The following is a 13939-nucleotide window of genomic DNA, read 5'->3' on the forward strand; positions in this document are numbered from 1 at the left end:
ATTGTGGAGCTCACTATCATACCCAGATGTAAAGGTATGTCATCTCGCAACATTACATCTTTTATAATAATTTACATAATTTTATATAATGAAAACCATTACAGCATGGCCTTGCATAGTCAATTATGTTAATGCACAATACCATATTACCAGTGCACTGTATTAAATTGGGGTTCAGCATGTAAACTGACTATTTATGTATAGCACTTTTTTTTTCTTTTTTTTTTTAATAAAGTTTCCCTGCTGTACAGTTTCCTTAAAATGAAAGTGAAAACAGAAGAGGGCTTTCCGACCACAAGGGGTCTTCATCTGGTCTTCATTTCATTTCTTCATTACCTCAAGGTCTCTGAGCAGCAAGGAATGAGACAGGAGTTTTCTACTTCACGTTGTTTACTTTAACAGGGGCCTTGCACATCCTCTCCACTGCCCACAGCCAGCTATAAAACAGTCTACAGTACTTCGTAACACTGCAGACAAAATTCACTTCTGAACAAAACTTATCTGAATACATATTGAGCTAGGAACATGTTAATAAGAATATGGATAATTTTGTAGGTGTGGACATGGTAATGAATTCAGTTAGAAATGGTCAGTTATAACATTTAAAACTGTTCCATTTCATAAGTACACTGCCTACTGCAATGTACAGTAGCCAACAGTTGCTTACACACATGCGCAAATACACACATGCACACACACACAAACAATGATTGTCATTGGCAGTCTTATAACTGGCCATGCAGTCGTAGGGAGTAAAGAGAACGCAAGTGACTGTGTGAATGAATGGGGGAGAGACAAAACCACAACCGGATCCTGTAGCTAAAGTCGCGTGTGGCGGATTTAATAACACAACTTGCACTGATCTCTGTTGCCAGGGGTAAAGAGGTTTAAGAAACCCAACATAACTCCACAAGGGTCTTAGTCTACGAGGTGGCAGTGTAGTGTAATGGGTAAGGTGCTGGCTTTGTAACCTGAAGGTTGTAGGTTCAATTCTTAGCTAGGACACTGCCGTTCTGCCCTACTTAACCTGCATTGCTTCAGTATATATCCAGCTGTATAAATGGATGCAATGCAATGTAATGTAAAGAGTTCTGTAAGTCGCTCTGGATAAGAGCATCTGCTAAATGTCTGTAATGTCTTGTTAGGCTTGTTCTGCCCACGCCAGAACCGAACAGAGAAAACACCACCACACCGTCTTTTAGGAACTGACGATCAGGTACCCTGAATTGCTCCACAGAACCAAAGCAGCAGTTAAAAAAAAATACCAGAAAGGAAATGTGGATAAAAATGGAACTTCATGGAGCTCCATCACTTGCTGCTCGAGTTTAATCCCTCGCTGCACTGCTGAGCAACTGAATGACTGACACATTGATATTTCTTGATCAAGCACTATCTATTTTACACATATAATCGTACAAACCTCATTCATTGCAATAGTGTGAAGAAGTTGCTTAAGTTGAGGGGATGAATAATTGTGGGCATGGTAGTTATAAAATGACAGTTAACACCGCCAACACGTTTTCAGTTCAGACTTTGAATAAACTGAACAGACAACATGACAACTGCGTGAAATGTAACCAAATTGTGTGTGGTCCCTGTCTGATTAAATTACTAACTGAAAGCACTGCAGTTTGTATTTCTTTAATTACTCTTTCAATTTTGTGTTTTGCACATTTTAGCGCTTTTCTCATTGTGCCTGTAATATGCCTTCATACATTTCCCCCTTTATGACAAAGGCTAAATATAAATATGAATATAATAAATAAAATGGAAATGAATATATACAAAAATGAATGAATCAAGAAATAAATATGGAAATAAATAAATGCAGATTCTGTGTACAATAATGAATTTTTGTTGTATTGTTCTTGTATTTATATTTATTTATTTATTATTCATTTGAGCCATTTATATATATATTCTGAACAATTAAAAAAAAATTAGTGCCTGCTTCTATTGATTACCACAATGTGAGCTTTTGGCACATAATTTGCGCTGGAGCAAGTTCAATGAATTTCTACAACAATCATATGATATACATGGCAGACTCATCAATAATTCTATTTCCCAGCCATGGCAGCCACCTTGTGGTGGTGCCACATGCGAAAGTATCAAATTGAATAGTATTGAATGGAACCACGTGACCACATTTCCCTTCTGGATCTTATGTAGTTCAGTGGTCCTACCCTCTCCAGTTCTTATGCACCCTCAATAGTTTTGGCAGGGCAGGCTCCATACGTAATATTCGGCTCAGCTAATAACTGCATCCTCCCAGCGGCCTGGACTGACATAAAACAAAGTGCACAGTGTCCGTTTTAAGCATATTGAACACGGTTTTTGCAGACGTGTTCTCCAATGGTTTGTTTTCAAAAAGTTTGCATGTTATTGGGAGTATACTGACTACTGAAGGGTACAAATAGACAAATTGTTGTGAACAAATTGCTAAAACATATCAATTTTTAAAAATGAATAAATAAATAAAGATTGTGCAAAATTATTCCTGGCACATCCAAAACCAACAGCAAGCAAAAAGAAAAGTCAAATGTAGCCACCACCTGGGAAGACAACAATGTCAAAATAAACTACATTTAAACAAACAAAAATGTATATTAACTCTTGTAAATAAGAGGAGCATTTTGGCTCATACTCTTGGAATCTGGTCATAAGTCTTACAAAAGACTATTCTGAAGCAAAATTAAAAATATACCTTCCATCCAACAAAATTTAAATCAAATTAAAGCCGCAAGCAGCGTTGGGAGGGGTCCAAGCATTGGCACTATTGCACCCCCTATGGAGCGATTTTTAAAATGGCTTTGTCCTCATGATCATATACCTTCACCCAACATATCTACTGAATATCATGATGATTGTAAACTATTTCAAACTTTTTTCCGTTAGCTTTGTGTTTGCCGCGAACGTTTGCAAACATAAGCGAACGGTCTGAAAAGGTAGTTTGCGGCGAACAAAAATGGACGCTGGACTGAGGGAAATGTTCCAAGTCGGGTATTTCAATTGAATATTCCACAGTGTGATCAGTTTTTTCAATAATGTTATTGCTAACGCTAGCCAATGTTATTATTGTTCGCTAGCTAGCTTTTTTTTAAATCATCGATGATCACAAGCGGCTGAGTACAAACACTCTCGTCGCCATGTATGTTTATGTTTAATGCAAACAATTTGGAATGCCGTTCAAATTGAACTGTTCAAAGAAAACATGTTCGCCACGAACATTCGCCTCTGTTCGCTGAAATTTAACGCACCACTGCAGCGATTCCGCGCCGCAATTAAAAAAGGCATGAAACCAGAGACTGTAAAAAATAGTGTTGTCACGAATCACGATATTAAACAGGGTTTCCCCCAGAAAAGTTGTTAGGCCCGGTGGCAAGTATCTTTTTACGGGGGCTGGCGGCCCGGCGTGGGCCGGCGGCCAAGTGTCTTTTTTGAAGGGGGCCCGGCGCGGGCCAGCGACAGACTGATGGCAGCATGGTAGGGCCCTGGCTATAGTTTCTGTGATCACAGAATCACGGATGGAATCGCGGAATTGAGAATTTAAAAAAGCTATAACACAGATTCCATAGGGCCCTACATTAAGTCAATGCTAAAAGCTGACTGGAGATTTGAAAATATGACTACGTAATGGGAATGTTGTTATAAATAAGTCATTTATTCAACACACATTTTAAAAAATCAACAACTATTTACAGCATAGCAGAGTCTTACAAAGAATCTGACAACAACGTACAGTCTTGGCATGCTGTGTTTTCAACAACAACAAAATTAATTAAATTAAATAAATAATATCAAAGTTTTTGCACTCTACAAAAAACTTGTATTCAAGTCCTGATTGGCTACTGAATCTTACAACAAGCCTTGGAATGCTGGGCACATTTAAACTTTTAAAAAACTGTCTAAGGTTTTTTGGCTTTTACCTTTCCTCCTTGACATTATCCCCAAATGTCACAAAGGAAGTATATGGGTTACTGGCTGTTTGGCTAGCTACCTAAGTTAGCTAAATCACCACGTTGTCATAAAAAATTTTCCCGACCGTGAAAACTGCCTGACTTGTTTACATTTTGGACAGATGTGGCTCGAGAGTAAATCTATCGTTGTTTCCGTCGCAACACTTTCGACACAAGCAATAGCCTATCGAAAAGATCCTGGGTGGTGGTTATGGAACCCTAAAAAGTTTTTGTGTAACATGAGAGGTCATATTATTTGTTGATGTAGATTTCGTATTACATTTGATGACAATGTAACGTTACTAAATTACATAGCTATTTGCACAGCTAACGCTAGCTACCGGACCATGTCAAGAAAGACAACATTAGTTTAGACAACGTTACGCACAGTATCCATCTCTCATATCAGGTAACGTTGCGTTAGCTAGCTAGCTAATGTAATTAACACAATCTAATGTCAGCTAACGCTACCGACCGGTACCGACCTCGCAAACCGTCTCTCCTTGCTGCAACGTTGCAGTGCAGCTAACTAAAGGCCAGTTCAGATCAATGATTCGCAACGAGACTGGATGCAACTTGCAAAATTCCAAGACGTCTGATTGTAAATGTTCTAGAACTGCACTTGGCAATTTGACAAGGTGAGTCTTCTGAGACCCCAGGACAGGCAACGGCTCTGCTACTAACCAGTTCACACTGCTGCAATTTTCTCTGCAACATTCTAAAACCGTCTCGTTGCGAATCAGTGATCTGAACTGGCCTTAACGTTACCGTTATTTACATTGCCATCGAGTTCATCAATATATTATAATGATCGGAATAAAGCCGGGGTATGTGGAGCAGAGCCGGGTCTGATTTATGTGTAAAGATGTCAAGCCGGAGAAAACTAAATAAAAGAATACGGCAGTACGGATTAGCGTTGTTATTATTTTATTACGCTTCCTCATATGTTCCTTCAGCCTTGGTGCCCTTTTTGATGAAATCTCCTTTGTTTTTGTTCTTGTTCTGATTGCTAATTTAACACCCAGCTTTATTCTCGAACAGTTTAGCTAGCAATACCAGAAATACCAGGGCAGTTGTTGCAAGGCAGTTGTTTCAAAAATATCACACAACAATCATTCACGAAAAAGACTGTTTATTGTGCACGAGATACATAATTGCACGAGCCACAGCGAATCCCGCGAATTCTTCTCTGCAGTGTAAAGATGTTCATACCGGGCGAAAGGATAAAGAACGTTTGTTTCCTGACATTTGGAACCGGGGGCTTATATCCCCAATTTATAAAAGTGGAGACAAATTAGACCCCAATAATTACAGAGGCATTTGTGTAAGCAGTAATCTGGGGAAGGTATTTTGTAGTATCATCAATTCAAGAATTGTAACCTTCCTTAACGAGCACAATGTCCTGAGTAAAAGTCAAATTGGATTTCTCCCAAATCATCGTACCACCGATCATATTTACACCCTACACACCCTAATAAATAAACACGTCCACAAAACAAAAAATGGTAAAATCTTTGCATGCTTCATTGATTTCAAGAAAGCATTTGACTCGATTTGGCATGACGGATTATACTACAAAATTCTCCAAAGTGGTGTAGGGGGTAAAGTTTATGATATAATTAAATCAATGTACTCAGAAAATAAATGTGGAGTGAAAATTGGTGACCAAAGAACAGAGTTCTTCACACCAAAACAGGGAGTAAGGCAGGGCTGTAGTCTGAGTCCAACACTGTTCAATATTTACATTAATGAGTTAGCGGTGCAGTTGGAACAGTCTACAGCCCCGGGCCTCCTCCTACATGACACGGAAGTAAAATTCTTACTCTATGCAGATGACCTGGTTCTGCTGTCTCCCACTGAAGAAGGGTTACAGCAGAACCTAGCTCTGGTAGAGGATTTCTGTCAGAACTGGGCACTGACAGTAAACTTAAAAAAGACAAAAATAATGATCTTCCAGAAAAAGCCAGATGTCAGGAAAACAGGTTCCAGTTTTTCTAGGCAACACCGCCCTAGATCACACTTTAAATTATACGTACCTTGGTCTGACAATTACAGCATCAGGAGCTTTAACATGGCAGTGAATGCTTTAAAAGAAAAAGCTCGAAGAGCCTCTATGCTATAAAAGAAAACTTCAAAAAATTGTTATACCAATTAAAATCTGGTTAAAAATATTTGATAGTGTAATTCAGCCCATTGCACTGTATGGAAGTGAGGTATGGGGTCCACTCAGCCAGCAGAACTATTCCAAATGGGACAAGCATCCAATAGAGACCCTGCATGTAGAATTTTGTAGAAACATCCTACAAGTACAAAGGAAAACACCAAATAATGCATGCAGGGCAGAATTAGGCCATTATCCATTAATGATTCACATCCAAAAAGAGCGTTAAAATTCTGGATGCACCTCAATTCAAGTCCTCAAGACACATTGCAATTTAAGGCAATGAAAGCCCAAGAGCTCAGTCATGAAAAGAGTCCCCTCAGTCAGCTGGTAATGAAGCTGACTAACCCATTAACCCAACTAACACAAATCACAGACCGGCTTCATACCAGCACTGCTTACCAACAAATCAAAGTAAACCAAGTAATGAAACAGACCAAAATCTCTTATCTGGAATATTGGGATAATGTAACCAAAACACAAAACAAACTAGATTGCTATCGGACCCTAAAAGAGACTACAAATTGGCTGAATATCTCTTCTCTGTCAGAGATACAAAGCAGAGGCAGATCCTGACCAAGTACAGGCTCAGTGACCACGCACTTGCAATTGAAAAAGGCAGACACCGGAATACATGGTTACCAAAAGAACAACGTATATGTGGTCACTGTAAGACAGGAGAGGTGGAAACAGAGATGCACTTTCTCCTACATTGTGAAAAATATTCAGAAATTAGGACACATTATTTCAACAAATTTTCTCTAATTATAAAAGACTTCCTTTCCCAAACAAATGAGGAAAAAATGCAAATCCTGCTAGGAGAAAGGCCAACGGCTCCACTAGCAGCAAAGTACATCTCGGCCTGCCATAACCTGAGGGACACTGGTTGACCACCACAAATATATTTATTTTAATTATTTATTAATTTCTATCTTTAAAAAAAAAAAAAAAAAAAAATTTTGATTTTTTTTTTTTTTTTACATTATTATTATTATTATTATTATTGTTATTATTATTGTTATGATTTTATTATTGTTATTATTGTATAGCCAATGTATTGCATTGTTGTCGTTTCCACAATGTTGTTCGTATTTCATGTTTCCTGTTCCTGTTTCTATGTGTACGCTTTGGCAATAAGTACAAGTGTATTTCATGCCAATAAAGCATTTTGAATTTGAATTTGAATTTGAATTTGTGGAAATCACTAATTCTACCCCAGGTCTGCTACAGCATTTTAACCCGGCTCGGCAGTGTAAAGACAGTTTAAGTTAGCCTAATGTTAGACAACGAATGAGTATGTACATAACGTTACTTTTATAACAACCATTTTTTATTCAGTAAATAGTGTTATAGTTGGCGTAGCCCTGGTGCCAACCGACTGACGTCACACAGGCGACACTGGTTGGATCCGGTTGGATCTATGGGAAGTGAGGTCCAAAAACACACCTGCAAATACCGCTTCTCGCCATTGGTACCGCCGAAGTGAACGAAATGGAAATCTTGGAGATAGGCCTATTTCACATTTCCAGGTATGTAAACCGAATGTAGGGGTCTCTCATTTCCGGTTATCTTAACAGCCACCAAAACAATGGCAGCCACGAAGAGCTTTTTGTTTTGTAGCGTTCCCCTGTGTACCAGTTCGAAAAAGAATGTATTTGCCCTTTCACAGCTTTCCCACAGATTTACTCCAAAATAAGAAAAAGACTTGCTAGGTAGCATGCAAACTAACATAAACTAACTCATTCATTACGATAGCTAGCTAGTTAGGTACTGCTTTGTGAATAAGATTACACTCGATATTAAACTTTTCTCCTCACATACATTTGAGTCTAAATGTCTGAGTCCCCTACCAACTCGTTTTTTTTTTTTTTTATCATTCATTGAGAACTAACGCAGTGTCAGCCATGTGGTACTTGTTACTCAAGAATGTCATAAAATCAGTTAGCTAGCTATATTTTATGTTATGATTAGCAAATTACGTTTTAGCCGGCTAGCTTGTTAGCAAGCACATATTTGGATATTCAATGTTGAAACTGCAGATGCACGTTTATTTTAGTTGTTAATTGTAATTACAAAATGTATTGACGGACATTGACAAGCCTACTTAAGATATATCAGCTGATTTAAAAATGTGTGGGTAGTTTTTATCAGCGATGAAAACAAACAGCTCGGTAGTGAACTGAACATTACACAGGCGATTTGACAAGCAATATAAATCTTTATTAGAACAAGTACAGCACAAACAACATGTCACAAAATAGTAACGGTAGTAGGCTACAAAACTTAGTTCAGAGATATTTCACTTCGGTATAACATAAGTAATTGTATGGAGCCTAACACATTGTACTTACATAGCGCCTCCCCTGCTGACCGTCAACGTTAACAGAATCGCTTTTCCTCACAGTTGTCAGGCTCCCTAATAATTCATTTTCGGGACAACCGAGAGGAACAGAGACCCTGTTAACGGACAGCAGATGTTGCTTCACGCTACGAAAACACAATGGAGTCGCCTCCAGAAAATAATTTATGTTATGTCGAAGTGAAATATCTCTTTAATCGGCTAACTTGCGGTGGTTAGCAAGCTAGCTATTTAGCCTTCTGGCAAACCAGAGCTAACGTTATACTTACCTTCATAACCGAATATAAACTTCTCAAAAAAGAATTTATAGCCCTTTTCTAGTTTAGACCGCTTAACATTCACTGGCAATGCTTCGACAATGCGGATAACATCGGACATAGTGAACTTTGGCAGACTGTGAGAACACGTCGCTGTTTAGGCTAAATTTTTCGCTGTCAGAAATGGACTTGCATCCGTAGCAACGGTAACCGGAAACAAAGTATCCCTACATCCGGTTTTGGTCGCCATATTGTGAAATAGGCCTATTGTAACTTTAAGGCACAGTGGTGGCTGCTGAGCTGAAAATCGAGGAGGCAGAAAACTTCCCCTGATTATTAGTCTCTACTTTCAGTCATTTTCCTTGATTAACGAGTCTGCCCACAATATGAATAATTCAATTGTAGATAAACAGTTTCCTTCGTCACGCCATGCTATGAAGATAAAATAAATTAAAAATAAATGATAAACTCAAAAATGCCGTCTAACCTGTGCTCGTTCAAATGACAAAATCTGCGTATTCCAGATCTTTGCATTGAACATTTTCAGAGTCTGTACGTTTATTCAGTTTTTAATATGCTAAATATTTAAGGGATTTTCTGCCTGCTCATTTTTCAGCTCAGCACCCGTCACTAGGCCACCCAGTGGTTTTCTTTCAAACAAGACCAGGTCAAAACCTGGTATATGGTTTTGAGGACTGCCCCGCTATTGAGGTCCAGCCAAAAATAACTAGCACTTTGCTGTAAGCGGTGGGTACAGACAATTTGACAATTAGGACGTTGGCTGTTCTCCAATTTGTTAATCACCGCTGATGGCGTTAATTTATACTTGTTTAATGTGACTTTCGAAAGGTTAGCTAGCGTTGTCGTAAAATTTAGTGTTAACACATTACTACGGTTGCGGGTCAGGCACTCTTCACGGTAAGAAGAAATTTTAGGAAAGTGCTGCGACGGAAACAGTGATAGATTTACCCACGAGCCACATCTGTCCAAAATGTAAACAAGTAAGGCAGTCTGACTTCACTGTCGGGGAAAATTTATGACAGCGTCACCCAGCGAGCGAACACCACAAACGGCGGTGGTGTAACAGTTATTGGCTCATTACTAACTGATTGTACCGAAAACCTGCGGTGAAAACTTGCTAGGTTAAACCCCCCCTATATTTTCTGAAACGTTATCGATTCTGCTTGGCCACATTGAGTGAAACTAGGCGATTTGAACATATAGTTGCTATGTAAATTGCATCAGAAGGATTTAGCCTTGTTGTTTGCTACCTAAACTTCACAGCACACTCATTTCCGTTACCATGATTGTAGCATGAAGTGTCTACTTTCAAAATCCATTTAAACCATTCACAAATGATGTGGGACTTTGAAGTTATAAAGCGGGATGTATCAAGTGTCCAGTGAAAATACTGACCTGGGCTATCAGTCAGAATTCTGAGAGAACCAACTGCCAGAAATGACCGCGTAAAATCAACCAGTAAGAGTTATTATGATGTCACTGGTTCAGAACCCCATAAATGTAAACAGTCGAATGTTCAGTGAAATCTATCGGTTTTCGGTGCCGTTGGAGTCCCGATCTTATCATTGATGGAATTTTGGGAAAACGCAAACGGCTCTCAGTTTAGCAGAGAATGCACATTTCACAGCGCCCCAGAGACAGATAGAATAATAATACATATTTCAAATAATAAATACAACATTGAAAAAAAACGAAACAAAAAACGAAATATCAACTCGCCATCCCTGCTACCTACATGCTGCGCGCAGAGTACCTTATTTATTTTGAAGTTGGCAGACTACAGCATAAATTGTGTCTTTTGTTTAATATTCAATATTAGTAATTGCAGCGAGAAACTGCAGCTGTAGACACAAGAAAGTTTGTTATATTATGGTAGCAACGGAACGAACTGAAATATTTTGAGCAGTAATACTTAGGCTACATAGCAATGATGAAATTTTATGTGTTCAGTGGATAGAGACAGAGACAGTAAAGCAATGATACAGTCCTATCCGCTTCTGTTTTGCTCCACAAAACAATGTCAGATACGTCTTTCAGCAAAGATATGGCTTAGCTATGCCCCGAAGCCCTCAATAATAATAGTACTTACCAAGAAATTATGGCCATTTCTGCCTTCGGTTACCCAACTTGAAAAAGCCGTTGTTTGCTACCACCTTATTTTTGCTTGATTCCGATTCCTGTCTAGTCCTTTGGTTTGTTCGCTGATTAGATCTCATGTATGACCTCTGACTCATTCCGTTCCATTCCGATTATTGTGTGCCTCATGATTTTTTGTTTCTGACCATTTGCTCCTTCTCGACTCTCGTTTTGTCCTCTGCTCGCCGTGTTGTGCTCCAGTTAGTTAATGTGTTCCCAGCTGGACTACAAATCCTTCCATCGGGACACAAATTTGTTATTTTGCTTTGTTATTTTTCCTTCATTACGGAAGAGGATTAGGGTCACATGTGAAAGATTTTTAAATCTTTAAAACTTTAAAGTCAGAATTCTGAGATGAAAGTCAGAATTCTGAGAATAAAGTCAGAATTCTGAGAATAAAGTCAGAATTCTGACTTTAATCTCAAAATTCTGACTTTAAAGTCAGAACTCAAAAAAAAATTGCACGTGGCCCTAATCCTCTTCCGTACTTCATTATTTTTGCGGGCACCCTGGGTGGAGATTTAACATTCTGTTGGGGGCACGCAATATAGACTTTTGGTTTCAGACTATCTAATTTCCCTTATCATTTACCGTGTTACGGTCTGACCCTAGACCAGGTCATATAGACCTCCAGGCCACAGTGTTTAGGAACTGCTGATCTTACCACTCCAAGCAGTCTCCCGTCTTTGTTCATGGAAAGATAGCGGTTGGATGAGACTCCTTTAATGACCACTTCCCCCAGTGAGGTGGCCTGCAACTGCAGCCTGACTGGAAAAAAACATAAAAAATTCAATCAAATACCAGTATAGTAAACTAGTGCACTATATACATGTACTTGTATGTCTCCCTCTTGTACAATTGCTTATTAAACGATTACGAAGAAAACTGTTCATTCTGTGCCCAAAATAAACAGTTAAATTCTAAAACTAAATAATAATACACAATATTGAAAAGCCATTTATTTTTACACTTATGAATGCCTGACAGACAGTACAGAGAGGACAGGCTTAATGGCAGGACGCCTGCCATTTCAGATGTGATGGGCCACAGAGAAGGGTGAGAACATGGTGTGGCCGGAGAAGAAGACACACCACCTGCACATCTTTGTTTTCCCTTACATACTGCCGCTACATGTCCATATTTTTTTTAACATTTATAACATCTAAGAGGTGGGGGAATATAAGGTCTAACATCTTAGCTCATACACACCCAATGTATATTTTGCTGGAAGTGTTTCCTCATCAAAGTTTATCATTACGGACAAGCTATCACATTTCTCTCCATTTTTGACGTTCAGGCATCAGACATTTAACCTCTGTTAACCTTTTGTATTGGATTTTCTTTAATTTTATCCATTGTTATATGTACTGGTATTCCTGCAATAACTCCTCAAACCCACTTTCTTTCACCCAACTTTGAACACGTTAAGTTCTTGCCATTTATTCTATTCATTCTTGGTGCTTGTTGTCTTTTATCCCTACATATAATCAGCAAAGATCCATTTCTTAGTTCTAGCGCTCTTTACCTCCCCTATTACTTGAATGAAGTACCCTCCTGCATCAATTTAACAATTACCTTGCATTCCTCTCTTTTCTTTCTCACTACAACTGTTCTTTCTTCATCTTCCGAAGTAGTATTTTGATTCTTTTTACTTTTATTCTTTCTAGTTATACTCCATTCCTCTTTTTTCCCACCACTGTCACTGCAAAACCTTGCCTGCTGCAATAACAGTTGCCTTCCACTTCTGGTCAGTTCCGGTCAACACCTTATTGGATAATAAATAAAAAAAATTCCTCAGCAATATTGAATCTAAAACAGAGGTTTAAGCCAAATATGCTTCACTTTGATGAGAACCAGGTAAATGAATCAAAAATTTGTATTAATCTGTTCTTTTAAAGCTTATCTTTTAACAATCTCTTTAATCTTGTTATATCTAAATGTAAAACAGTCTGTAACCTTGCTTTTGAAAATCGCAATACAAAATAAGTTATTTCTTATAAATTCTTTAAATATGCGAATTTGGCAAATCGTTATCACTGATTCCCAATAGAATGCTGAGGTGAGTTGAACGTGGACTACCTCTTTGATGTAATACTTAAAGAGGTGAGATGTGAGTGCTGAGTTCTAATTGATATTGGTTACATGATAAACAATAATTGATGTGTAAAGGGGACTAGTGACTTGTGTTTTCTGTTTTAAAGGTCATCATCAGAATCCTGGAAAGGAATGAAAGTTTCAGCCAGAAGACGTTTTGCCATTAGAAGCTTCAGAAACCAAGCAATTGATTGTCTTGATTATTTATTTATTTATTGTTTGTTTTTTATGCTTGAATAAAGAACCTACTGAGGAAATGTAATTCTTTGAGTACAGCTACATTTTGGATGTAAGTGTCCCCGGTATGACTCGAAGTTTGAATGTGGAAAATATCCTGTGGTTAAGTGTAATCTGCCTTTTGACAACAGAGGGTTATATTCAATAAGCATGAATGCAACTGAAAAATATTAGAAATACATTAAAACCCACTGAGCCAGCATTACGACCTGCTATTATTGGCCTAGTACAGCGCACTAGGCTTTTCTTAACCTAAGTGCTACTTTGTAACCTGACAATTATTGACTGTTAATTAAAATTGGTATACAATCATAAATTACATGGCATACAAGTGACAACATCTTATAATCAGTGGTTATTGCATCAATCCTTTGTTTTCTTAAAGAACTGTTTTATGAGCTAGCCAAAGTGGTTAGCCACTTCCATTCCTGATGTAGAGGTCATGTGCTTCCAGAACCTTCATGCAAAATATACAAGCAAAAGTTGTAAACATGTTTTGGTTTTCATATTTCATATACAAAGTATGAGGTATTTGTGTATAAGGGAAAATATGTATTCACAAATATGTAGCCAGTGCTTTTGTACATTTTGCATTTCACATTCATTTAAATGTCAATTTACACAAGTTGAAATATTTGTTTGTGGATAGTAAAACATAATCATTTGTCAATAATATTGAGACGATTCTGTCTCTATACTGCAGTAGGCGAGTCAA

General features: G+C 38.1%; 1 protein-coding gene and 1 long non-coding RNA gene across 2 annotated transcripts in view; one reads left to right on the top strand and one right to left on the bottom strand.

The window, feature by feature from the left end:
* The window catches only part of fgf2 (fibroblast growth factor 2), a 31991-nt gene that overhangs the window by 12316 nt on the left and 5736 nt on the right, over nt 1-13939 (bottom strand). Inside the window, exon 2 of the mRNA XM_064344004.1 lies at nt 11558-11661. Coding sequence (XP_064200074.1) covers nt 11558-11661 — 104 coding nt within the window. The remainder of the gene's footprint in view (nt 1-11557; nt 11662-13939) is intronic.
* On the top strand, nt 7318-13818 carry LOC135259511 (uncharacterized). The gene is made up of 3 exons (XR_010331291.1): nt 7318-7649; nt 11928-12062; nt 13095-13818. It is a non-coding gene; the product is annotated as an uncharacterized LOC135259511 (long non-coding RNA).

Source organism: Anguilla rostrata, chromosome 7, assembly GCF_018555375.3.
Source record: "Anguilla rostrata isolate EN2019 chromosome 7, ASM1855537v3, whole genome shotgun sequence".
Lineage (NCBI taxonomy): Eukaryota > Metazoa > Chordata > Actinopteri > Anguilliformes > Anguillidae > Anguilla > Anguilla rostrata.